The sequence below is a fragment of the Nomascus leucogenys genome, chromosome 24, assembly GCF_006542625.1.
Source record: "Nomascus leucogenys isolate Asia chromosome 24, Asia_NLE_v1, whole genome shotgun sequence".
Lineage (NCBI taxonomy): Eukaryota > Metazoa > Chordata > Mammalia > Primates > Hylobatidae > Nomascus > Nomascus leucogenys.
In genome coordinates, this window is record NC_044404.1 from 9,814,129 (window position 1) to 9,840,712 (window position 26,584).

A 26,584-nucleotide genomic window follows, 5' to 3' on the forward strand; every position below is an offset into this window, starting at 1 on the left:
TACTGAGGTGGGTTTAAACTATCTCTGCAAATTTTTTTTGACACTCCTCTATTCAAAAGGGGCCAGGTGCGGGGGCTCACTCCTGTAATCTTCAGTGCTTTGGGAGGCTGAGGTGGGAGGATCGCTTGAGCCCAGAAGTTCAAGTCTGCAGTGAGTCATGATTGCCACTGCACTCCAGCCTGGACAACAGAGCGAGACCCTGTCTCTAAAAGGGGTGGTCTAGGCTGGGCACGGTGGCTTATGCCTGTAATCCCAGCACTCTGGGAGGCCAAGGCGGATGGATCACCTGAGGCTGGGAGTTCAAAACCAGCCTGGCCAACATGGTGAAACCCCATCTCTACTAAAAATACAAAAAGCTTGGCGTGGTGGTGCGGACCTGTAATCCCAGCTACTCGGGGGACTGAGGCAGCTGAATTGCTTGAATCTGGGAGGCAGAGGTTGCAGTGAGCCGAGATTGTGCCACTGCACTCCAGCCTGGGCAACAGAGCAAGACTCTGTCTCAAAATAAATAAATAAAAATAAATAAAATAAAAGGGGTGGTCTAATTCTCAACACAACCATCCCCCCCCGCCACTATTGTGGGCTCGAGTGACTGACTAGCATCTAGCAAACAGCACGTGACTTTCTTGGTGTGTGTGTGTGTGTGTGTGTGTGTGTGTAATTCTGTCTCCCCCTGCCCCATCACCCCCAGGAATCCAGCTCCCCAGGTGTGAGGAGCCCAGGCTGAGTGTCAGTTTCGCTGCCCTCCAGCACCAGCGATCAGAACCGGAAGAAGCCTCTAGACAGCTCTGCTCCTGGGCCTCTGAGTCTTCCAGCTGAAGCCCCAGATGTCAAAGGGCAGAGAGAAGCCATTCCCACGAAGTCCTATCTGAATTCCTGACCCACAGGAACCAGGAGACACAATAGCTGTCATTGTTTTAAGCCACTAAGTTTGGAGACTATAGGGCAACAGGTAGACCTATAATTAATATGCAAAGTGACAAGCCTGCCAATGGAAAAAGATGCGCAGTGATTCTACAGCCCAGAGGTGAGAGGACCTCCTGCCGGACAGGACAGGAGAGGTTCTCAAGGCTCATTTGAGCTGGGTTTTGAAGGCTGGGCAGGGCTGTGATCGTTTGGAGGAAAGGCATATGAAAGCATGCCAGGGGGAAAGGCACAGAGGATTGGAAGTACTTGGGGTGGTGGCAGGAAACCCACGTTATGACAATGGGGTTCCAGCTTTATCATCTCGAGTGATAGAGTCAGCCTAGGATTCCAGCAGGGAGTGACATGGTCAGGCCAGAATGCAGGTGCTATTTTTTTGTTGTTTTTGTTAGACGGGGTCTCACTCTGTCACCCAGGTTGGAATGCAGTGGCATTATCATGGCTCATTGCAACCTCTGCCTCTCGGGCTCAAGCGATTCTCCTGCTTTAGCCTCCCAAGCAGCTGGGACTATAGGCACACGTGACCGCACTGGCCAATTTTTGTATTTTCAGTAGAGACGGGGTTTCACTGTGTTGCCCAGGCTGGTCTCGAACTCCTGAGCTCAGGTGATCCACCGGCTTCAGCCTCCCGAAGTGCTGGGTTTACAGGTGTGAGCCACCGCGCCCGGCCCTGCACCTGGTTTTCAAGGAAGATATCAACCGCCCCAACGGAGGGAGAGGAGGAGAGAGAGTGGACTGGGAATGGTCTTACTCCCTTGCCCGTGGCACCTGTTGTGAGGGAAAGAATGAAAGATCAGACTGTTACTGTGTCTATATAGAAAGAAGACATAAGAAACTCCATTTTGTTCTGTACTAAGAAAAATTCTTCTGCCTTGAGATGCTGTTAATCTGTAACCCTAGCCCCAACCCTGTGCTCGCAGAGACATGTGCTGTGTTGACTCAAGGTTTAATGGATTTAGGGCTGTGCAGGATGTGCTCTGTTAAAAATGTGTTTGCAGGCAGTCTGCTTGGTAAAAGTCATTGCCATTCTCCAGTGTCGAGTACCCAGGGACACAATGCACTGCGGAAGGCCGCAGGGACCTCTGCCCAAGAAAGCCTGGGTATTGTCCAAGGTTTCTCCCCACTGAGACAGCCTGAGATATGGCCTCGTGGGAAGGGAAAGACCTGACCGTCCCCCAGCCCGACACCCGTAAAGGGTCTGTGCCGAGGAGGATTAGTGAAAGAGGAAGGCCTCTTTGCAACTGAGATAAGAGGAAGCCATCTGTCTCCTGCTCGTCCCTGGGGACGGAACGTCTCGGTGTAAAACCCGACCATACATTCTATTTACTGAGATAGCAGAAAACCGCCTTATGGCTGGAGGTGAGACGGCAATACTGCTCTTTACTGCGCTGAGATGTTTGTGTAAAGTCAAACACAAATCTGGCCTCCGTGCACATCGAGGCACAGCACCTTTCCTTAAACTTATTTATGACACAGAGACCTTTGCTCACATGTTTTCCTGCTGACCCTCTCCCCACCATCACCCTATAGTCACATCCCCCTCACCAAGACAGTAGAGACAGTGATCAATAAATACTGAGGGAACTCAGAGACCAGTGCCGGCGCGGGTCCTCTGTATGCTGAGCGCCGGTCCCCTGGGCCCACCGTTCTTTCTCTATACTTTGTGTCTTATTTCTTTTCTCAGTCTCTCGTCCTACCTGACGAGAAATACCCACAGGTGTGGAGGGGCTGGCCCCCTTCACCCTGTGATCGACAGGACAGAGCTGGGCATGCAGGCTGGGATTCACGGTGCAACCTGCAGCCACAGGGTGGGGAAAGGAAGCCACGTCGCCAGGAAGGCAATGGCATTCAGAGCCTTGGACTCCCTAATCGACGCAATGACGGCAGCTCGGGTCTCCATAGCAATTGTGGAACTTGAAAAGTTTTACTTTAAAAAAGTGCATCTATACATCATTTAAATTTTGGCACCAATGTAGAATCGGAAAATCGAGCCTTAACCAATCAAAATTCACGTGCCTGCCCCCTTCCCCCAGGTCACTCCCCAGTGGCTAGCCTTGGAACTTCTCAGCTAAATATGCCTTATTGTGGGTATTTAATAATATCCATAATGAAATTAAATGGGGGCAACAACAAAAACCTCAGTGCTATTATCCTCCCCAGAGCCTGGGGCCGGGAGGCCCATTCTCATAGAAGGAAGCCTTAAATATGGGCTCCCCAGATGCAGGGCCACTAAAAGGAAGTTTCCTTGGCAGGAGAGGGTGTGAGAGGCCCAGCATCAACGGTTTCTTCTTTCTTCTCCTCTGGAAGCTTCACCCTGTTTCTCTTGGCAAAAATGCGGTTTATCTCCACAAATGTTTTGCCCTTGGTCTCCGGAATAACCACGTAGATGTAAATCGCAGTGAGGAGGCAGATTCCGGCAAAGATGATGAAACTGTAGGCACCGATGGCCTCCTAGACCAGGAGACGAGAAAGACAGGAGGGGGCAGAGAAAGACAACAGTGCTGATCCAGCTGAGCACGTTGGCTCACGCCTGTAATCCCAGCACTTTGGGAGGCCGAGGCAGGTGGATCACCTGAGGTCAGGAGTTTGAGACCAACCTGGCCAACACGATGAAACCCTGTCTCTATTAAAAATACAAAAATTAGCTGGGCATGGTGGTATACACCTGTAATCCCAGCTACTCGGGAGGCTGAGGCAGGAGAATCGCTTGAACCCAGGAAGTAGAGGTTGCAGTGAGCCAAGATCGTGCTACTGCACTCCAGCCTGGGCAACAGAGCATGACTCTGTCTCAAAAAAACAAAAACAAAAACAGAAACAAAAACCCCAAAACAAACAACAAATAACCCATGCTGGTCGAGGCCTTTGTGAGTCCATAAAGGAGTTGCTTTGTGGCCAGTTTTGTTTCACTCCTGGAGGAGTGATATAGCTAGAAAATTGTGATCACTAAAGATTGTTTGCAGAAAAAACACAAAAAGCTAGAAAATTGGGTTCCCCCTCACCCTATTATCGAAAAGAATCTGGTCGGATGCTGTGGCTCACACCTATAATCTCAGCACTTTGGAAGTTTGAGGCCAGCCTGGGCAATATAGCAAGACCCCATCCCTAAAATAAAAAATTAAATAAGAAAATAGCCATGTGTGGTGGCCCATGCCTGTGGTCCCAGCGACTTGAGAGGCTGAGGTGGGAGGATCACTTAAGCCTGGGAGGTCAAGGCTGCTATGAGCTGTGGTTGCACCACTGCATTCCAGCCTGGGTGACAGAGTGAGGCCCTGTCTAAAAAAAAAAAAAAAGACTGCTTAACCTTTTGATAATAGGGGTTTATGGCCTCTGCGCCCTGAAGGTGCTGAGAGTGCAGAGTTCGTGGCCCATCTTATCTTCCAAACAGAGGAAGGAAGGATGGGGGATCTGCACCCTGGCTCTGGCTTTGTTTGCTTTCTGCCACCTTTGAGCTGGGCGGACCAGAGCCTGTAAGCAATAGCCCTTTACAATGTCAGTAAGGGAGCATCCTTCAGTAACTGGGAAACCGGTGTCTTCAAGGGTTTGGAGGCAGTGGGGCCACGTGTGTTTGTGGGCCCTTGGATGTGTCTGAGAGCCTGTCCCCACCTTGCTGGATTCATAGATGTGCTTAGCGGAAGGGGAATACAGCTTACTCCCTGTAGGCCCGGTGGAGCGGGTTGGGGAAGGGGCCCTCGCTCACCTGGATGGATGGGAACAGGAAGCCTACGATGAAGTTGGTGAGCCAGTGCACTGCCCCGTCCACCATGAAAGCTGCCCGTCGGGAGGACTGCAGGAAGATCTCGGTCCTCACCACCGACGGGACAGGACCTGGAGGGCAGAGCAGGATGGGTGGGGCGGAGAAGGACCCAGGGATCCCCCAGGGCTGGCGGGACGCGGCCCACTCTAGCCTCAGACCTAGGACCCTCAAGAGCACCAGCTGGGATTGGGGACTGGAAAGGAACCCTGCCTTTACCCACAAAACCAGGGTGTGATCAGGGCAGGAGCTGTAAAGATCCACTTTGCAAAGTCTGGTTGGAGAGCCTGGAATTGAATTTCCATTGCTGCTTCTTCGAGGCCAATGACGCTCCATGAAGGTTTGCAGAAAGTAAATGGATGGGAAGCTTCGTGGGAGCAGCGGGAGTGAGTGGGTTCCGGCTCACAGGCAGCAGAGCTTTCTGAAAGAGGTTCCTTTGCGCTGGCGTCACTCTGACTTGAGACCGCCCGCGCTTGGGAAGTGCCGCCCTCCTATGGCGGATCTGGGTATGGCAGCGCCTGAGGGCTACACCTTTTCTTGGACAACTGTTTTTCATTATCGCCTCCTTAAGAAGCCTTGTCTAAAATGTCTGAAGCCATTTTTGTTCCCTAATCGCCACTCCCATGAAATTTTAATACTGTGTGTCTGTTTAGGTCCTGCATATATACATATCTGTAGCTTTACACAAAGAAAAAGATTCTGTCCCTCCTCCTCCAAGCTTCCCATCCCCTACTTAGGTGGTGAAATGGCCTCATTGAAAAGGTCCAGTCTCATGGATCACTGGAGGTCAGGAGTTCGAGACCAGCCTGGCCAACATGATGAAACCCCATCTCTACTAAAAATATGAAAATTAGTCCAGCGTGGTGGCGTGTGCCTGTAGTCCCAGCAACTCAGGAGGCTGAAGCAGGATAATCTGTGAACCCGGGAGATGGAGGTTGTGCTCCAGCCTGGGCAACAGAGTGAGACTCCAACTCCAAAAAAAAAAAAAAAAAAAGAAGGAAAAAAAGGAAAGGCCCGATCTCCCTGGATGGACATGGAGAAGAATTCAAAGCCCCTGAATGAAGCTGGGATGTCAAGTGCAAACTCCTGCAGCCCAGTGACTTGGGGGGCCCGGGCCCCTTCTCCAGGGCCCTGCCCTCAAAGTGGACGCTGGCAAGGGATGTCATCTGTCCTGCCTCCCTCCTGTCCACCACAACAACAGCAGCCAACAGTCCTTAGGTCTAAGTTGAATGTCAGATCAGCCCATGCTCTGACCTCGCATCTCCCAGCACACCTGATCACCACTGTTCTTGGAGAAGCACCATGGCTTACTCCAGGTGACACATAGGCAGTGGGGGCAGAATGGTTTGGAACCTGGCCAGGTCTCCTACACACACTAGCACTTTTCCTTCGAGGTTCTGCTGCCTCCAGGTTTGAGGTACACTGGGAAGGCGTCCTGCTCTAAATCTCCCCCCACCCCCACCTTTTTTTTTAGACAGAGTCTTGCTCTCTTGCCCAGCCTGGAGTGCAGTGGTGGATCTCAGCTCACTGCAACCTCTGGGTTCAAGTGATTCTCCTGCCTCAGCCTCCTGAGTAGCTGGGACTACAGGTGCCCACCAACACACCTGGCTAATTTTTGCATTTTTAGTAGAAACGGAGTTTCACCTTGTTGGCCAGGCTGGTCTCAAACTTCTGACCTTAAGTGAACAGCCTGCCTCCACCTCTCAAAATGTTGGGATGAGAGGCATGAGCCACCATGCCAGGCCTAAATCCCACTTCTTAAATACCCTTAAATACAACTATGTGGTCTCATTCATGTGCCTGACACAGCACAGTGTAAACAGGTATTCCGCCAATGGGTGTTGAATGAATTAATACCTTCATTTTGATTTATGGACAGTGCTTTCAAAATGAACATTCTTCAGGGAACGTTAATTAGAATCTTCACAGTCAACGGTGTCTTTCCCCAGGCAGGGAGAAGGAGGTTCAATTCTCAGGACACACCGGGGAAGGAGTCTGGAGTCTCACAGGCTGCCCAACAGGTGGGCCCAGGTGGAGGCCCGAAGCCACTGGCAACAGGACATTGGGGACAGTGTAATAAGGGACTGTAGCTGGCGGTCAGCGGGGGCAGAAGGCAGTTGAGCCTTGGGTGTGCTGTGGGCTTGCAGGCTAAAGTGAGTGTCTGAAGGGTATGGATATAAACCAAGGTGCCCCAGGGGAGTCTGACTGGCACAAGCTCCCTCTCTGCAAAAGCTCATCTCCTTGTTGGGTGCCAGACCTGAGTCTGGGCCCTCCTGGGAGCCACAGATGATCAGTGCGGCACTGGCCTGGCTGAGGCTGGTTGAATGAATGAACATGGCCTGGAGCGCCATCAAGGCTGAGAACTAAGAACGGGTGAGATCCGCATGGGCACGGGGACCATTCACTCAGCAAATATGTGTCGGGCACCGACTGTGTGTCAGGCTCAGGAATGGACCAGGATGGCCGGGGCGAGGGAGGCGTGCAGGTACTCACTGGGCCCAATGGAATGTCCCGCGATGTAGGCAAAGACACAGATGATGCCGAGGTAGGACAGCTCGGGGACCCTGTTCTGTGGGGAGAGGCAGGGCTGTCTGGGCTGAGGCCAGGAGCCCCACATGTGGAGGGGTCCACCTGCCGGTCCCACCTTCCTGCCCCAGGGAGGAGCCACACCTAGATGTCTGGGCACCTACATGGACCTCAAGGGCTCTGTGGGCAAGACAGGAAGGCCAGTGAGAACCAGGCCTTCTAGCCTCCCACAGCGCTCCCTCCAGCCTCACCTGATGAGCGTCGTGGAGAATGAGGGACATCTACATTTGAGTTATTTTCCTGCCAGGTGCTATTCTCTGCACTTTACAAATCACAAATATTAACTCATCTAATCTTTGTGATACTCCTCTGCCCTCTGAGTGACTCTATGATTATTTCTTTTCTTTTTTTTTTTTTTTTTTTTTTTTTTTGAGACAGAGTCTCGCTCTGTCGCCCAGGCTGAAGTGCAGTGGCACAGTCTTGGCTCACTGCAGCCTCTGCCTCCCGGGTTCAAGATTCTCCTGCCTCCCCCTGCTGTAGCTGGGACTAGAGGCGTGTGCCACTACGCCCGGCCTATATGATTGTTTCAATCCCACAATCGCGGAACCAGAGCACAGAGGGCCCTGAACACAGACTATGAGGAACCTTAGTCCCTCAGGGATCAAGCAACGGCTGAAGTCACCCAGTCAACATGAGTGAGCTGAGGTCCAGACTTTCTCTACCATTCTCTGGAGACTCCTAGGATCCCCGGACCAGTGGAGCTGGCAGACCATCATCTCTGCTCCCAACTGCCAGGAGAACAGCCAATGCGAAACCAGGTCAACAGACTTCAGCCAAACTAACCGGGCACCCCCAGCTGAACTTCCCAGGGAACCCTGTAGTCACACTTATGAGACGGCCTCAAGGGACAAGGTGGCAGCAGAGCTGGATGGCGAGGCGGGAGAGGAGGCACTGGGAGCTTCCAAGCAGAGAAGCAACAAGATCTGATTCATTTTCAACAGAAAGAGAAGGCAGGTGGGTTGGGGGCCATTCAACACTTCAAGCAAAAGCGAGGCTGGCTGGGTTGGTGGGGCCGCCCTGGACCCGGTGTGAAGCGAGCAGCTGCTGGTGCATTTTCAGGCAGAGCCCGTGGTTGGACAGAAGGAGTGAAAGAGCCACCGGGGATGCCCCTAGGTTTCAGAAGTGTCACTCACAGTGGTCTCTCTGCAGGTGGCGCTCAGTCGTGCTCACCTCTTTTCACTTCCTAGAATCCCTAAAGCTTCTACTAAGAACTTATATTGATTTTTTTTTTTTTTTAGACAGAATCTTGCTCTGTCACCTAGGCTGGAGCAGTGCTGCGATCTTGGCTCACTGCAACCTCTGCCTCCCGGGTTCAAGTGATTCTCCTGCTTCAGCCTCCCGAGTAACTGGGATTACAGGCATCCACCACACCCGACTAATTTTTGTATTTTCAGTAGAGACGGGGTTACACCACGTGGCCAGGCTGCTCTAGAACTCCTGACCTCAGGTGATCCACCCTCTTTGGCCTCCCAAAGAGCTGGGATTACAGGTGTGAGCCACTGTGTCTGGCTGAGAACATATTGTTTTTAAAATTAGAGAAGAAAGTTCTTTCCAAGGGAAACTTTAATTAAATTGACTTATGAGCGTCACTAACACTGTTCCTCGCCAGGCCTTGCTTTCCTTGCAGGCCCCGGCGTCCTGGTGATTCCCTGAATCCCCCAGCTCTTTCCTGCATGAAGCTCTCTGCACTCCCTGGTGGTTAAGGACAAGTCATTGCAGAGAGGGCAGCTTGGAAAAGAAGGAAAAGAGCAAAGATCTTGGCTCTAAATGACAGAATGAGCTCCTCACACATTCTAGTACTCATGTGCAGTTGCATTGCTGATATATTTTCCATTTGAAAGGGTTCAGGATGATGCTGAGGTGCCTGCACAAGCAACAACAGCAGAGAGGCTGCCTCAGAGACACAGAATGCTGGTTGCTTTTTAGAGATTATATATCATGCCACACCATGTATTTTCATCACTTCCGTAGAACGTGGATAATATATACAGGCTGAGAACACTGCAAGTTAAAATGATGTACTTCTTGTTGGGGTGGTCTACTGTGTTTTAGTCTTACTGAAATATGATTCCCAGTTTTGTTTTTTTGGGACAGGGTCTCACTGTCTCCCAGGCTGGAGGACAATGGTGCGATCATGGCTCACTGCAGCCTTGACCTCCCAGGCTCAGGTGATCCTCCCACCTCAGCTCCCTGAGTAGCTGGGATGACAGGTGCACACTACCACACCCAAATAACATTTTGTATTTTTTCTAGAGATGGGGGGGTCTCACCACGTTGCTCAGACTAGTCTTGAGCTTCTAGGGCTCCATGCATCCTCCTGCCTTGGCCTCCCAAAGTGCTAGCATTGCCGGTTCTAGAGATGGAAGCTCTCACCACGTTGCTCAGACTAGCCTTGAGCTTCCTAGGGTTCAATACATCTTCTTGCCTTGGCCTCCTAAAGTGCTAGCATTGCAGGAGTGAGCCACTGTGCTCAGCCTCCTTCTACCTCTTGAATGGGATGACTTCTGGTCTTTCCTTAATCCACATCTGTTCACTGCCCGTAGATGTTTTCTAATGCAGTGGCATCCTTGCATTTACGCATTGAAGCACATATGTTATTGCAAACTGTCCTTGTTTCTCTTTCCCATGACAGCTGGATCATCTATCCGGTTACTTATTTGCATGTGCAGGTGTAGGTAAATGAAGCCATCTGTGACGTTCACTTCAGGACGGGGCATTGCAAAGTACTTTTCCAGGCAGGATGCATGCCATCAGTGGGACTCAGAACCAACCACTTGGTGCAGCGAGCCCAGTTCAGTCAGGGGACCTCCCACCCTCACCATGACTCCCCACCCAGGGGGCAGGAAATGAGGTCAGACCTGGAATAGGAGCACCGCCGTCAGCACCAGGCAGGCAGAGCCGCAGATGCCGTAGCCGGCCAGCAGGAGGTGCCGCCGTCCCAGCCGCTCCACCAGGACAGCCTGGAGGGGAAGGGGGGCGGTGAGGAGCCGCCTTGGCCTGGCGCCCACGATTCTTGGGCTGAACCTCCACTTCCTTTTGTGGGCCCCTCTTAGGTGCCCCTTTCTTTCTTTTTTTTTTCTTTCTTTTTTTTTAAACGGAGTTTTGCTCTTGCTGCCCAGGCTGGAGTGCAGTGGCACGATCTCGGCTCACTGCAACCTCTGCCTCCCAGGTTCAAGTGATTCTCCTACTTCAGCCTCCCAAGTAGCTGGGATTACAGGCACCTGCCACCACGCCCGGCTAATTTTTGTATTTCTCGTAGAGACGAGGTTTCACCATGTTGGCCAGGCTGGTCTTGAACTCCTGACCTCAAGTGATCCTCCTGCCTCGGCCTCCCAAAGGAGGAGGGAGGGATTACAGGCGTGAGCCACCATGCCCCACCTTTTAGGTGCCCCTTTCTTACCCCTGTTGCTTGCATGTGGGATGCAGGCTGCTGATTTGACATGGGTCAGATATTCATGATCTTCACCACCACCCTTCCTTGTTCTGGTCATTTCCAGACCTCCTGGATCTTGGCTCCCTGCACCCCTGCTACCCACTGAAATAACCACATTTTCTAGTTTCTGTGTTTGATGCTTTGACATCTTGGGACCTTGATGGCCCTGGAGGGACTGCCCTTCCCACCCCACTGATAGCAAACAGACTGCTGTCTGGGAGTGAGTGCTTCTTTCATCTGCAAACCAACAATGCAGGCCCACACCCCAGGTCCTCCTTTGCTGAGCTTTCACACTCAAGGCCAGCATCACCTGTCCTAACACCCTGGGGGCCAGGGGCCAGACAGCTGGGACAGCCCCTGTGGCCCTGAGCCTGAGGAAATTATTCACACCAGCTACTCCTAAACCTGCTCACTCTGCCTCGCCCGTTCCTTTCTGTGGGAACCACGGTAAAGGTTCATCCTCACACTTCCCCTTCATGCCTCTGCTTCCTGACCAACCCCGGGGCTTCCCCGCAGGCCCTGCATGGCGTGGACTGCACCCTCCTCATGGGATCTGTGAGGAACAAACTGTCTTTCCAGCAGTAGCCACCTCCTGATCTGTTGGCCTCACCATACCTGAATAAGAATAAAACCTACATTTAAAAATAGCCCCTGGACTGGGCACAGTGGCTCACATCTGTAATCTCAGCACTTTGGGAGGCCAAGACAGGAGGATTGCTTGAGCTCAGGAGTTCGAAACCAGCCGGGTCAACATAGTGAGACCCTGTCTCTACGTTTAAAAAGATAAATAAATAAAAAGAATAAGAATAAAAATAGCCCCCTCCTATTCTCTGGGGCTCCACTCGACATTGAGACCATCTGGAATCTGGGCTCACATCATGGAGGGCCCCTCATCTCCCCACTTTTCCACCTGATGGACTGGCCCCTCCACTCAGCCAGCTCCTTCTCCAACATCCAAGCCCAGGCCACACTCCCTGTGACCAGCATTCTTTCGACTTCTTCCTTCCCTTTCTACTTCTTTTTTTTTTTGGTGGAGTCTCACTCTGTCACCCAGGCTGGAGTGCTGTGGCACAACCCTGGCTCACTGCAACCTCTGCCTCCTGGGTACAAGCAATTCTCCTGCCTCAGTCTCCCGAGTAGCTGGGATTACAGGCATGTGCTATCACGCCTGGCTAATTTTTGTATTTTCAGTACAGATGGGGTTTCACCATGTTGGCCAGGCTGGTGTCGAACTCCTGACCTCAGGTGATCCGCCCGCCTCAACCTCCCAAAGTACAGGGATTACAGGCGTGAGCCACCGCACTCAGCTCCTTTTCTACTTCTAATACCATTTCAATTCTACTCCATCCCTAATGGCTGACCAGAGCCGGCCCTCTACATCCCCTTGACTCATGTTAGCTGACTCATGTCCTCCCAACATCCCAACAGACAGACTATCACTGCCATTCAGGAGGGCCAGATGGGAGCAAAATGCACCCCAAAAATCAGGGAAATACTGTCAATTTCCTGCTCTATGCCTGGTTCCCAGATGCTGTTCCTCCAGGGAGAGGGAAAGGGTATTTTTCTGGCTTGGGTTGCTGCAGGTAGGATGATGAGGAAGCAGATCCTAGTTATGGTCATTTATCCCCAAGGAGGAGGACTCTGAGGATAAAAGATGGATCCTGCCCCAGAGGAAAACTGGGGATGGGACCACGGAAATCCAGCAGGAGGAAGGGGCTGAGACTTCAACCTGGGGACCTCCGTCCTCTTCCCTTAATTTTCCTGTCAGCCTCTCCCACTGTTTTCCTTAACTTCTCCCTCCCTGCCCTTCTAAATCTTCTGAGAGTTGACTAGAACCTAAACTAGCTCTGGGGAAAATACAAATAATAGATAACTTTCTTGAAAATGTTTACCATCACTGGCAACTCAAGAAATAGGAATCAAAATAATCAGAAGATAACTTGAAAATGGTCTCAGGAAAGGAATGCCGTGATCATCTGGCCCTTTTTCATACAACATATATATCAAAGCGTAAGTAGCTCAGATTTTAAATAGTAAACTCTGAAATCATGATACTGCACCAACAAAAAGTGGTACCTGCATTTGAATACCATGTATTGCAGTCACCATAATGATTTTTACAAAAGGAAGAAACTGGATCTGAAGGTTTGTTGTTGTTGTTGTTGTTGTTTTTGAGACAGAGTCTCGCTCTTGTTGCCCAGGCTGGAGTGCAGTGGTGCCATCTCGGCTCAGTGCAATCTCCACCTCCCGAGTTCAAGTGATTCTCCTGCCTCAGCCTCCCAAGTAGCTGACATTACAGGTGCCCACCACCACGCCCGGCTAATTTTTGTATTTTTTAATAGAGATAGGGTTTCACCACGTTGGCCAGGCTGGTCTCGAACTCCTGACCTCAAGTGATCCAGCCGCCTCAGTCTCCCAAAGTGCTGGGATTACAAGTGTGCGCCACCGCACCTGGCTAATTTTTTTGTATTTTTAGTAGAGACTGGGTTTCACCATGTTGGCCAGGCTGGTCTCAAACTCCCTGCCCTCAAGTGATCCGCTAGCCGTGGCCTTCCAAAGTGCTAGGATTACAAGTGTGAGCTGCTGCGCCCGGATCTGAAGGAATTTTGAGTTTTCTGGTCAAAGTCATGCAGGTAGTTAGTATGCGTGCATCCTAAAGTCCATGTCCCTTAAATGACCCCAGGACCAGGGCCACCAGCACTCAGTTCACTCTGTGGGGCTCCTGTCTGCCTGGGGGCACCTGGCCAGAGACCCTCCAGCAGGAAAGACGCCTCCTGCTCACTCACCGAGGTGATGGTCATCACTATGTTGACGACGCCAGAGCCCACTGTTACGTATTGGGAGTGAGCGGCCTCCACGCCCGCAGATGCGTAGATGGTGTCCGCATAGTAGTTGATCTAAACAAAAACACAGGGCTGTCAGGAGAGGCCTGAAGACCCAGGACACTCGCTTAATTTTCTCAACTCAAGCCATATACAGTTCTGCAAGCCTGGGTTGGGGACCCTGGGACAGGAAGGGGGTAGCAGGTGGTAGGAAAAAGAGGCCTGACCTGGAGTCGGGACACCAGGGTGGAGGCCGGCGCTGCCCTGGAATCCAGGGGCTCGGCTCCTCCCTCTCTGAGCCTCAGGTTTGGTGTCTATAAAATGGGAGTCGGACCATACGACCTCCAAGAGCACTTTTCCCTCCATCATTCAGCTACTCTAAGAGCTCAGATCCCAAAGAATTACTTCTTACCTCTCACTCTGGGCCAAGCCAACTGCAGGTTGAGTCTGTCTTCTGGCCCTGTGCCAAGGACATTGGCACAAACAGCCCTTCGAAAAGCCACGTGTGCTATTCCACATCTGGTGGCTCCCACCTGGGCCATCCACCCTCCCACGATCACTGGTTAAACATCCATGAATCCCTGAGGCCAAGGCCACCTCTTCCTGACACGCCACTGGAGCAACCGGGTCACCCACCCAATCTCCAGTGTTTTAGCTTCTGTCAGATCCCCACCCTTCCCTCACACCATGGTTAGATACAGTTACAGCCAAAGAGCCATGGTCGCAGAAAGCGATGCCACAAACATCACAGCCAAGTGGGCCCAAGGTGGGCTCCTGACCCAGGCTGGACCTACCAACCCTGGCCTGGTGACCTGAGCTTGGACCTAGGAGACCTCAGCTCATCTCACTCTAGCTGGTCTCTTGTATAGAGGGGAAAGGACTATTGGCAGCAGCATTCCTTCTGGGGACCGGGAAACAGAGAAAAATGAAGCTGGCATGTGGGGAGAGGCAGAGCAGGGAGGCAGAGAGGACTGAGGTTTCTTCCTGACATCTGGCTCTGCCTGGGCTGATCCTGGCCCCACTGCCAGGCCAGGCCTCTGTGGGTGGAACTGTGTGTTGCTATCCATGAAGCCTGGGTCTGCTTCGTCTTTCTCCCCGCCTGGCCACCGTCCCACATACCGCATTGATGCCCGACAGCTGCTGGCCGGCCATGAGCACGATGATGGAGAGGAGCTGCCAGCGCAGGGACCGCAGGGCGCAGAGGTGCAGCACGGACAGGTGGCCCTCGGCGTGCTCGGCCTGGGCCTCCGCACGCATGTCCTCCAGCTCGGCCTCCATGTCCGTGTGGCCTCTCAGCCTCCTCAGAGCTGCAGAGAGCAGAACCACCCCCTCAGAGGGCCGTCTCCCTGCAGGCCAGGCCCCACGCCCCCATGCTGGCCCTGAGCTCACCATTCCCTGACCTGACCTTGGCCGTGCCCCAATTGCCACCCCCCCACCCCGTTCAGCTCCCAGCTCTCACCCCTGACCTATGGCAACCCTGACTCTGGCCCTGACCGTGGCTCTGCCTGGTCCCTGGGGTGGGCAGGGCCTGGGAGAGTGGCCGGCGACTTCATACCTTGTCGCGCTGTGGCTTCATCTCCTTTCTGAATCAGGGAGTAGCGGGGGCTTTCGGGGAAGAAGGGCAGGGTCAGCAGCTGCAGCAGGGCAGGCACCCCTGTGAGTGCCAGAAGCACCGGCCAGCCTGCAAGGAGCCAAGGACTCAGGATCCCGGGGCCTAGGCACCCCCTGGCCCACCCACCACTGTGCTTAGAAGGTCACGCTCCTATGTGTGAACCAAGGACTGTGGGGACTTCATTCTTACCAGGGTCCTCCTACAAATGGGTTCCACATTCAAAACGGAGGAAATCATTATAGTTATAAAAATTTACGTGTCATTAATTATTCTGCAGGAAGAACACCGTTTCTCTAAAGAACAGGCAATGATTTAAATGCTTGAACCCCGGAGAAAATGAGCTCAGTCTTGTTCCTACTTTTATAGCGGGAAAGGGGATAATCTCTGCCTCATTAGGGCCGTGGAGGGCAGGGACTAGACCCTGCGCTGGGTCTGAGTGAGCTCCTTCTGGATGGCTTGGCCTAAGGAGGGGAACTGAGATTCCGCTAAGAGAATGGGGTTTCCATCCACCTCGCACCCCTGCTGGTATGGTGGGAAGTGGACAAGTTCTTTTTTTTTTTGAGACAGAGTCTAGCTCTGTCAGCCAAGCTGAAGTACAATGGTGCAATCATAGCCCACTGCAGCCTCAATCTCCCAGGCTCATGCGATCCTCCCACCACAGCCTCCTGAGTGGCTGGAACTACAAGCGTGCATTACCGCACCTGGCTCATTTTTTTTTTTTTAATTTTTAGTAGAGACAGGGTCTTGCTATGTTGCCCAGGCTGGTCGTGAACTCTTGGGCTCAAATGATCCTCCTGCCTTGGCCTCCCAAAATGCTGGGCATGAGCCACTGCACCCAGCTGACAAGTTCTTTAACGTCTCTGAGCCTCAGGCAAGAAGCGGCGAGGGCTGAATGAGGCACAGGTGCTAAGCGTCATGCACGGTGGCTTCCCAAGCTGATGTCTCTCTAATTGACAGTTTAATATTCAGTCGCTCTGGGAGTTTAGGAATCATGACTGTTAATGATCTTTCATGGAGCACCCACCAGGTTCTGAGTCTCTGAACCTCTTCAGGGTACTGTGGGGACCACAAAGACAAATCCACCCATTAAGGAATATGTGCAGAATTTGGGTCATTCAGAAATGTCTACAAAAAACCCTGGCTGGGCACAGTGGCTCATGCCTGTAATCCCTTCATTTTGGGAGGCGGAGGCAGGAGGATTGCTTGAGCCCAGGAGTTAGAGATCAGCCTGGACAACATAGTGAGACCCTTGTCTCTACAACAAAAATAGAAAAAGAGAGCTGGGCATGGTGGTGCATGCCTGTAGTCCCAGCAACTTGGGAAGCTGAGGCGGGAGGATCGCTTGAGCCTGGGAAGTCAAGGCTGCAGTGAGCTATGATTGCACCACTGCACTCCAGCCTGGGTGACAGAGTGAGACCAGGAAGGAAGGAAGGAAGGAAGGAAGGAAGGAAGGAGGGAGGGGGGAGGGGGAAGAGAGGGAGGGAGGAGGAAGGAAGGAAGAAAGGAAGGAAGGAAGGAAGGAAAGAAGAGAGAGGAAGGAAGGAAGGAAAAGGAAAGAAGGGAAAGAGAAAAAGAGAGAAAGAAAGAAAGAGAGAAAGAGAAAGGAAGAAGGAGAAACCCCACTGGGTTCGTGGGCTTTTACTGCTGGCCACATTCATTCAGGCCCACCTGGTGGTCCATCCTCTTATCCTCTTTCCCTCCACCCTCCATGAGTGTCTCACACTTTCTCCTGTTGGGGCTCTAAAAACAATACCCCAAAATGAAGGCCTCAGCAGCGCCCTCAGAAGCAAAAGTTTTTCTCTGACCTTCTCCTGTCCCCCTGTCTCAGTCCCATTCCCCCCGAGGCTAACCCTAGAAACTAGCATCTCTAGTTAGGACTCCTGGGCAGGTCATACAAACCGGATCCCCTTTCCCCAAAACCAGTTCCATAAAACCTAAAAATATTCTAGGTAAAAACTGGCCATACGGGTGGATCACCTGAGGTCAGGAGTTCGAGACCATCCTGGCCAACATGGAGAAATCCTATCTTTACTAAAAATACAAAATTAGCTGGGCGTGGTGGCACATGCTTGTAATCTCAGCTACTCAGGAGGCTGAGGCAGGAGAATTGCTTGAACCCAGGAAGCAGAAGTTGCAGTGAGCTGAGATCACACCACTGCACTCTAGCCTGGGTGATAGAGTGAGACTTTGTCTCAAAACAACAACAACAACCCCCCCCCAAATAAAACAAAACAATACAAACAAACAAACAAAAATGGCCGGAAGGAAAATCTCTGACCAATGCCATTGGCTGTAGGTCATAAGAGGCCCCCATTCTGCAGAGGGTCCTGCCCCACACCCAGAAGGAAGGAAGGCTGCACAGAGGCCAAGAAGAACCTACACAGACAGGCCTCACAGGGTCTCCCCACTCAGTCCATTTACATCGGATCAGACCCTTTTTGTCCAATTCTATTTCTACTCGGCTGTCCATATTCTTTGAGCCTGGACTAAAATGGACGATTTCCCCTCTATCTCTGGCTCTTCACTCTGAAGGCGCCGCGAATCTGGTTAAATACGTTTGCATGCCTTTTCTATTAATCAATACGCTTCATGTCAGTGATTTTTCAGCGGACCTTTAGAGGGCCACACTCCTCTCTCCTAAATCTCCACCGAGACCCCCACTTGCTCTCAGGCAACGGCCTTGCCTCCTAATTCACTGGGAAGATAGAGGCCGCCAGAAGAAAACAGCAACCCAGTGACAGAGATGGTGGCTGCGAACCTGCTTGCCCCGCATCAACTTCCTTCTGTACTGGGCCATTCCTATGGCAGCCAAATTACGCTGACATTTTTCACGGCTTGAAAGAAACCTCTTCTCTTGACCTCGCTTCCCCAACTTCTCTCCTTCCCTTTATAGCAAAACCCCTACCTGCCTCCGAGCCCCTGATTCCCATTCCCAAGCACAATTTGTCCCCGTCACTCACCAAAACAGCCCCGACCACGTCACCCATCCCGTTGCCCACCACACTGCCCAACACCCGACCCTAAAGTCACCTCTCAGGCCTCATCTGACTCGATCCGTCAGTAACACCTGGCACAGCCGAACGAGAGACTGGACCTAGCGTGACCTCTGCGGCTGCCGGTTACCTGCCGGGTTGCCCAAGATGGCCTGGAGGCTGAAGATCTGTGCTAGGAAGACTCCAACGATGACGAAAACCTCGGTCATTGTTCCCACCATGCCTCTCAGGTTCTTGGGGGCCAGTTCTCCCAGGTACATGGGAAGGGCGCTGTAGGAGATGCCTGGTTTGGGCACATCAGAAATCAGGGCAGGCAAACCGCAAATGCAGGAACCTGAGATGCAATTCAATTCCGTTTCCTAATCCCGGGGCTTCTCCATGCTGTCAGCCCCTCCGTGGAGATGGAGCTGGGCCAACCTTGACTGTTTAGTTTGGACTTATGCCAAAATCCCTCCAGAATCCTCAGCCCCCACGGGGGAATCACCAGGATGTGATGAGGAGACCTTTTCCTTTCTAGCCGCCGGGCTGGGCCGCTTGTTACGGCCTCCGTGTGTCCCTGGGACTTAACGATAAAACTTTTGCTTTGGTCTATTTTCTGATTTTTCTAAAGCACAGATTACTTGTCTAACTTTTATTAATAGAATAAATTACCGTAGTTAAGAAACTACTGAGTTTAAATTATCTATCTTCCTTGGAAGATACCTTGTAAAACCTTATTGGTTATTTGTACTTCAAGGTGAAAGTGTGTTTCTAAAGATCCTTAAATAAAGGGAAGGGGCTAGTAAGCATGAGGCTTGGCCAGGTACAGTGGCTCATACCTGTAATCCCAGGACTTTGGGAGGCCGAGGCAGGAGGATCACTCGAGCCCAGGAGTTTGAGATCAGCCTGGGCAACACAGTGAGGCTCTGTCTCTAAAAAATAATTAATTAATTAATTAATTAATTAAGAAAAAACAAGCATGAGGCTTGCAAGGGCCTGGGGATGCAGATGGGAGGATGTCTTGAAATGAAAAGAGGCAGATAGAGCCAGCCAGACACCTCCTCTGCCAAAGAGACCCTTCCCCCAAGGCTGAGCCGGAGCCTGGGCCCCAGGTACCTGCACAGACTCCCAGCACCACTCGGGAAAAGATGATCAGCTCAAAAGCCTTGGCCACTTTGCTGACTCCCATCAGGATGGCGGGGATGATGGCAAAGATGTTGTTGATCAGCAGGGTCCCCTTTCTGCAAAGACAGTGAGCCCAGAGGGCAGGGGTGCGTGGAGGCCATGGAAGCCCTCCCAACACCAGCTCCTATTCTGCAGGCAGTCATTACAGAGGCGCGGGGAATGTGCCTGACAAAGAGCTGAAGCAGGGGGGCTGTGGACTGAATGGTGTCCCCCAAATTCCTATGTTGAAGGCCTTAACCCCAGTGTGATGGGATTAGGAGGAGGGACCTCTGGGAGGTGAATAGGTCATGTGAGACCCTCACGATGGGATAGGAAGAGACATACAAGAAACCACTCTCTTTTTCTGCCCTGTGATGACACAGCCAGGCCGGGCGTGGTGGATCAAGCCTATAAACCCAGCACTTTGGGAGGCTGAGGCAGGTGGATCACTTGAGGTCTGGAGTTCGAGACTAGCCTGGCCAACATGGTGAAACCCCATCTCTAATAAAAAAACAAAAGTCAGCCAGGCATGGTGGCACATGCCTATAATCTCACCTACTCGGGAGGCTGAAGCAGAAGAATCACTTGAATCCGGGAGGCAGAGGTTGCAGTGAGCCGAGATCGTGCCACTGCACTCCACCCACAGCCACAGAGCAAGACTCCATCTCAGAAAAAAAAAAAAAAGAAAAAGAAAAAGAAAAAAAACACAGCCAGAAGAAAGCTGTCTGCAAGCCAGGAAGAAGGCCCTCACCAGGAAACAGATCTGCTGGTACCTCGATCTTGAATTTCTATCCTGCAGAACTGTGAGAAGATAAATGTCTGTTGTTTAAGTCTGTGGCTATAGCAGCCTGAGCTGATTAAGACAGATGGGAAGAAGGGGCAAATGGGCAGACGTCCCAGGAAGGAAGACTTGGGGTCAGTGGGGGTAGAAGTTGGGGAGGGGAGCATTCTAACGATAGGAGCTGCCTGAAAAGGGGAGGGCAGGAGCAAAGAATGGGCTGCCCCAGGAGGTAGAGAGCTTCCCATCACTGGTGGTATTCAAGCTGTCGCTGGTGGTTTCTAGACTAGACACGATGACTGTCAGGAACATTGAACAGGGAATTCCTACAATGAGTGGGGTGCAGAATGGGACTACATGATTTCTAAGATCCCTTCCAAGGCTGAAAAACCACAAGCCTGCGAAGGAGAGGGAGTGCCTGAAAAAGAGCACTACGCCGGGTGCGTCCTGCTGCCTTCGTGATCCACTCATCTGCTTGACTCTGTGCTCTAGGTCCTATGCCAACTTGCAGCAGTGGTTCCTGTGCGCCCCCCACGCCCTTGCCTTTGGCTTGGGTTTTGCACAGGAGAAGAATGGCAGTGGACCAGAAAGAGGGCAGAGAGTTCCTGAGCTGTGGGGTTGCTGGCTGGTGCATCCTGATACTCTTTTTTTTTTTTTTTTGAGATGGAGTCTTGCTCTGTCACCCAGGCTAGGGTGCAATGGTGGGATCTCGGCTCACTGAAACCTCCGTGATATGGTTTGGCTGTGTCCTCACCCAAATCTCATCTTAAATTCCCACGTGTTGTGGGGAGGGACCTGGTGGCAGGTCTTTCTGGTGCTGTTCTCGTGATAGTGAATAAGTCTCACCAGGTCTGATGGTTTTATAAGGAAGAGTGTTTCTGCACAAGCTCTCTCTTTGCCTACTGCCATTCATGGAAGATGTAACTTGCCCCTGCTTTGCCTTCTGCCATGATTGTGAGGCCTTCCCAGCCACGTGGAACTGTGAGTCCATTAAACCTCTTTCTTTTGTAAATTGCCCAGTCTCGGGTATATGTTTATCAGCAGCATGAAAATGGAATAATACACTCCGCCTCCCGGGTTCAAGCAATTCTCTTGCCTTAGCCACCCAAGTAGCTGGGATTACAGGCATGCGCCACCATGCCCAGCTAATTTTTGTATTTTTAGTAGAGACAGAGTTTCACCATGTTGGCCTGGCTGGTCTCAAACTCTTAGCCTCAAGTGATTCTCTCACCTTAGCCTCCCAAAGTGCTGGGATTACTGGCGCAAGCCCCCGTGCCCAGCCTGGTATTCATTTTTTATTTCTTCTCTCTCTACCTCCAGATGGAGGTGCTCCCTCCTCACACCCCTACAGGTCTGGGGGTGATGAAGCTGTCAGCAGCCCCAGGACTACCTTTGTGATTGTCTCACACTTTGCACACATCTTTGAGGACCGCTGGGACCCTGAGTGAGTGCGCTGAGTGAGTAAGCCAGGAAGGCAGGGTTCTGGTGCCAAGAGCAGGGAGTGGGCGGTGAGGACTCTATGAAAATATCCCAGGTCGGCAACACTGAGGACTGACCAGGCCGTCCACAGACAAGCAGGCCGGGGTTCTCAGGCCACTTTTCTCTCCCTGGGGCTGCCACAGCCTTCAGGAGCAGCCACCAGAGCCCAGACCCTGATGTGGGAGGGTAAGCCAGCCAGGAGGCCCAAAAAGACTAAGCAGCCCCGACACGTTCCCACCCTTCTCTGGCCTCCCAGCCCTTCCGGATGACAAGGAGGGGAGGCTGGGGCTGTCAGGACCCCACTGGGCAAGGCTGGCACCACCACATTCCTGGACTCAGGCTCTTCATCTGGAAAATGAGTTCAGACAAGGAAGTGGAGGCCAAGACTGGGCTTCCAGAACGGTCCAATCACTCTCAGTCTAGCTGAGAACATCACAGTCTGGATGACCAAAAAAAGCTTGAATTATGGTATAATTACGTTAGAGTGAATAGTTTCTTCATTCCAGCGCATAACGTATGGCAAATTGTCGATCAAGTATATGCAAGAAGAGGGCCTATGAATCTTGCATTAATTAATAGATAATTAATTTTCAATCAGCACTATCTTTTTCTATGCCCGAAAATGGAATTGCTCAGCTTTTTGAGTGACTTTTCACTAGAGGGCCTTCCAGTCACTCCTGCAAGCTGCCTAAGCTGGCACACCACGCCCAAGTGTGACCGTGAATCCGAATGAGTGGGCTGACCTAAGGGAACGCCACCAGGCCTCACCCTGAGCCCAGGCTCACGCTTTGCCCTCCTGGGAACCTTGGCCTGTGCGTCTTTCCTTATCTGTGGAGTCACATCTTTGGAGCACCTGAGCTTAGGAAGAATGATTAGTGAATCTGTGTAAGCCAAGCAAAGTTCAAAGACCTGCCCAGTCTTCATTTCCAAACAATCTCGTATCTATGAGACAGTGGCCGGCAGCGTGACTCAGCCTGACCCCAGCCTCAGTAACAAACTTGAGAAGGACACGCGGGAAGAGGCTGCAGCTCTTAGAACTTGGAGCCATGGTCACCTGACCCCGGAATGAAACCCAATAAACAAGCATTTACTGAACACCCACTGGAAGTGCTTACAAGGCACTAAGCTAAGTACCGTCAAGAACCTTGATCTCAAAGGCTGCACCACCTCTGTGGCAGGTGACGGAAGGGAATGCTCTTCCCAGGCAACTGCCTAGGAAAGAAATCCCAGAGACATTTAGGGACTGGTTTAAGGTCATGATGACTGTGGCCAAGTGGAGACTAGACTTGAGATCTCTTGATTTTCAGGGTCACACATCTCCCCACCAAGTGCACAAATGCCCAGAGACAGTGTGGCTTACTAGCGTGAATTTTAAGTGGGAGCAGTGCACCTTCTGTTTACCTGCCACAGCTATCAACCAGCAGGCCCACGAGCAATGACCCCAACAAGCCGCCCAGAGGAAACATGGAGACGGTGCAAGACCACAGAAGCAGCATGAGCTTCCCGTCCATGAATGTTGCGTGTCGCTCAAAGTAGGTTTCATTGTAAAATGACTTGAAGACCTGGAAAACATTGCCCCATCCACAGCTAAGAATATTGGGCAATTCATGAGAAATGAGAAAGTGTTCTCAGTGGCCACTTGTCATCCTACAGAGAGGTTTTTCTGCTAACACCTATAAGACACAGTTAAACCCACTGATTCCCTACTATTACCTGAGAATCAAAAAATCTACTGTATGATGGGTTGAAATGAGAAACTAGGCTGAACAAAAAGATTGTTATAAATTCACTGTTAAAAAATTTACTTTTGGCCAGGTGCAAAAAAATTTACTTTTGGCCGGACGCGGTGGCTCACGCCTGTAATCCCAGCACTTTGGGAGGCCGAGGCGGGCAGATCATGAAGTCAGGAGATCGAGACCACCCTGGCTAACACGGTGAAACCCTGTTTCTACTAAAGATACAAAAAATTGGCCGGGTGCAGTGGCGGGCACCTGTAGTCCCAGCTACTAGGAGGCTGAGGCAGGAGAACGGCGTGAAACTGGGAGGCGGAGCTTGCAGTGAGCCGAGATTGCAGCACTGCACTCCAGCCTGGGCAACAGAGCGAGATTCTGTCTCAAAAAAAAAAAAATTTACTTTTGGCTGGGAATGGTGGCTCACACCTGTAATCCTAGCACTTTGGGAGGCCGAGGCGGGAGGATTGCTTGAGGCCAAGAGTTCAAGACCAATCTGGCCAACACAGGGAGATCCTGTCTCTATTAAAAAAGAGAGAGAAAAGAAAAGAAAAAGAATTTTTAAATTTACTTTTGAGAGACTTACTCTGCCAGAGGCACTATAGGAAATCTTCTTCTTCTTTTTTTTTTTTTTTTTTTTTTTTTTTTTTTGAGATGGAGTCTCGCTCTGTCACCCAGGCTGGAGTGCAGTGGCGTGATCTTGGCTCACTGCAACCTCTGCCTCCGGGGTTCAAGTGATTCTCCTGTCTCAGCCTCCCTAGTAGCTGGAATTACAGACACCCTCCACCATGCCCGGCTAATTTTTGTATTTTTAGTAGAGATGAGGTTTCACCATGTTGGTCAGGCTGGTCTTGAACTCCTGATTTCAGGTGATCAGGTGATCCACCCACCTCGGCCTCCCAAAGTGCTGGGATTGCAGGCGTGAGCCACTGCTCCCAGCCCAGGAAATATTTTTACTAATTGTGTGACTTCAGGCAAGTTATAGAACCTCCAGAAACCTTAATTTCCTCATCAGTTATGGAAATAAGATGTACCTTATAAAGAATGTGTTAGCATTAAATGTGATTAAGTGATGGTACATTTCTTGACTCAGAGGTTCCATCCATGGTAATAATTGTAAGTACACTAATATATGTACATATACGTAATACACACACAAATGTAATACAGTGTATGTAGACATGCTAATATATGTATACAAGCATAAGCATATACATATACCAAGGTCAAGCCTGTGGTCAGTTCTCAGTCCTCATCTGAGCTCATCAGCACAGGCTGTCCCTCCCTCCTTGACTCTCATCCTTTACTAGGCTTTGGGGACACTCTGCCCTCAGGTTCTTCCACACCTGCAAGGGCCCCTTCTCTTTTTCCTTTTTTCCCCTTTGCCCCAATCCCTAAATGCCACAGAGTTCAATCTTTGACCCCATTCTCTTTCCAATCAACAAGGGGCCTACCCAAGATGACAGCGGTGGGACATGAGGCCCAGAAAGACTGGGCCGGGAATCCAGGTCCCCCAGCATCCCAATGTGCCTGGAAAGGACGACACTCCAGGGGGAAACACCTCCTGCCATGCCCTGGTCTCCAGGGGTGGGCATCCAGAGTACTAGGGCAAGATGGCTGCTCCCAAAGGCAAGACAGCGCCTCCTAGAGGCAAGATGGCAAGCCTCCACGGAGGAAGATGGCGGCTACCTTCCACCCACGACCCCGGTCAGCTGCTGCCTGGCCCACCTTGTGCCCACCTTGTGCGGCGTGTTGCCCACAGAGAGGTTGTAGCCATACTGGAAGGCTGAGCCAAAGGCCGCGCTCAGTGTCGCCAGCAACAGCGTGGGCTGGAGCCGCTGTAGGAGACAAGTCCAAGGTCGGGACGCTGCGGGCTTGGACCTCGGGAAGTGGGGCGGCTGGGCCTCCGCCACCCTCCAGCCTGGGCTGGAAGTGGGGGATGGGGGAGCCCAGGCTGTGCCCCAGAAAAGAGGAGGTGGCACAGGGCTGGGGCTTTTTGGGGCTGAGAGGCATGAGGTCTCTGCACGCATTCATTCCCTCCTTGAGGATGTATCTGAGCATCTCCTACGTGCCTGGCCCTGTGCTAGGCCCTGGAGGCCAAGTGTGAAGCAGGGGATGCTTTAGGAAAAAGGCCCAGCAAAGCACTGCCTTTAGGAAGCTCACTTTCTAGTGAGGGGAGCCCACCCCGTCCAAGAAAGACAAAGATGATAATTCCAAATAGCTAAAATCCTGTGAGGACAATAAAACAGGATGATGGGTGGGGTAGCAGCCTGCGGGGAATGAGCCACTGTGTTCAGTAGGGCGGGCAGGGCAGGGAAGGCCTCTCTGAGCAGGTGCCCTTTGAGCCGGGACCAGAATGGATGAGAGGGAGCAGCCGTGTGAGCATCGGGGGGAAGAGCGTCCCAGACAGAGGGACTCACTGCTTGCCTCTGCCTCTAGAACAGGCCCTTAGGAAAACCCCGGCAGTGCCCTGTGCTCAGAGCCAGGCTTTCCTTGGTTGCCACAACACCCAGGGCAGCTTGGAGGGGAACTGGCCTGAGGGCCAAAGTCTGAGGAGCAGGTGGGCAGGGTCTCTGACCATGTCCTAGAGCCAAGGCCCTGGTGCACGCCCCCTCCCCACTGCCCCCTCCACACCCCACTCCTGTGCCACATGTCCTCACCCCAGCCCTCACACTTAGCTGCCTGGCTGCCCATAGCCTGTAGCTCTGCACACCCAGGAACAACCAGACAGAGAAGGGCAGGATTCGGGCATTCTTCAGAGGCCATCTCCCCTCGATCTTTAAGGGTAGGGGAAGCGGAGGGGAGCAGGGGTGGAAAGGAGAGAGGCATCTCCAGCACCATCCGCTCTCCCAGCATTCACTCAGCCACCCTGGCCCATGTCTGAGCCACGAGGTTTGAGCATAGCTGCTTCTCCACATGGCTGTCCCAGGCCTGATTATCCTGAAGGAAAGGGAAGCACGCTACCCGCTCCTTGCTAAAAGCATTCCAGGGCCTTCACCTCCCTCCACAGGTCTGCACAGCTGGTGAGAGAGGGACAGTGACAGGTTCCTAGTCTTGGCACTTACCCCCTCCCTGGATGGAATGGGTGGAGGGGTTCCCGCCTCTTTGTTCTCCATCCTTGATCAGGTGGGAGAACAGGTGTGCTCTACCTCCCAAGTGACACCTGCTCTGTGCCAGCCACCTAAAGACCGGCTATTTCTCCCCTGGGCCTACCTGGCTTTATGATCCTTTTGCTCTCTGGACCCTGCTGACTTTCCCCAGGAGCAAATTCTCCTTGGAAATGTTGATAAGACACACGTTGCCAGTGCACAAATCATACACAGCATGAATTTC

At 52.0% G+C, this 26,584-nt stretch overlaps 1 protein-coding gene across 1 annotated transcript; it reads right to left on the reverse strand.

Moving 5' to 3' along the window:
* Positions 1-3,153: 3,153 nt before the first annotated feature.
* SLC2A7 (solute carrier family 2 member 7) lies at positions 3,154-26,367 on the reverse strand. The gene is made up of 12 exons (XM_030805409.1): positions 26,317-26,367; positions 24,991-25,089; positions 22,923-23,083; positions 19,217-19,341; positions 18,252-18,404; positions 15,072-15,197; positions 14,636-14,823; positions 13,481-13,591; positions 10,120-10,221; positions 7,169-7,244; positions 4,622-4,749; positions 3,154-3,375 (listed from the first exon to the last, which is right to left on the reverse strand). Exons 1-12 carry the CDS (start codon positions 26,365-26,367, stop codon positions 3,154-3,156), a joined length of 1,542 nt encoding a protein of 513 aa, XP_030661269.1.
* Positions 26,368-26,584: the final 217 nt, after the last annotated feature.

Coding starts and splice junctions, on each gene's coding strand:
- SLC2A7 (XM_030805409.1), bottom strand. CDS start 26,367: ATGGAGAACAAAGAGGCGGGAACCCCTCCACCCATTCCATCCAGGGAG. Junction 18,405..19,216: donor GGTGCTGGGAGTCTGTGCAG/GTACCTGGGGCC, acceptor TGCCCAAACCAG/GCATCTCCTACAGCGCCCTT. Junction 7,245..10,119: donor CGGCGGTGCTCCTATTCCAG/GTCTGACCTCAT, acceptor CTCTCCCCACAG/AACAGGGTCCCCGAGCTGTC.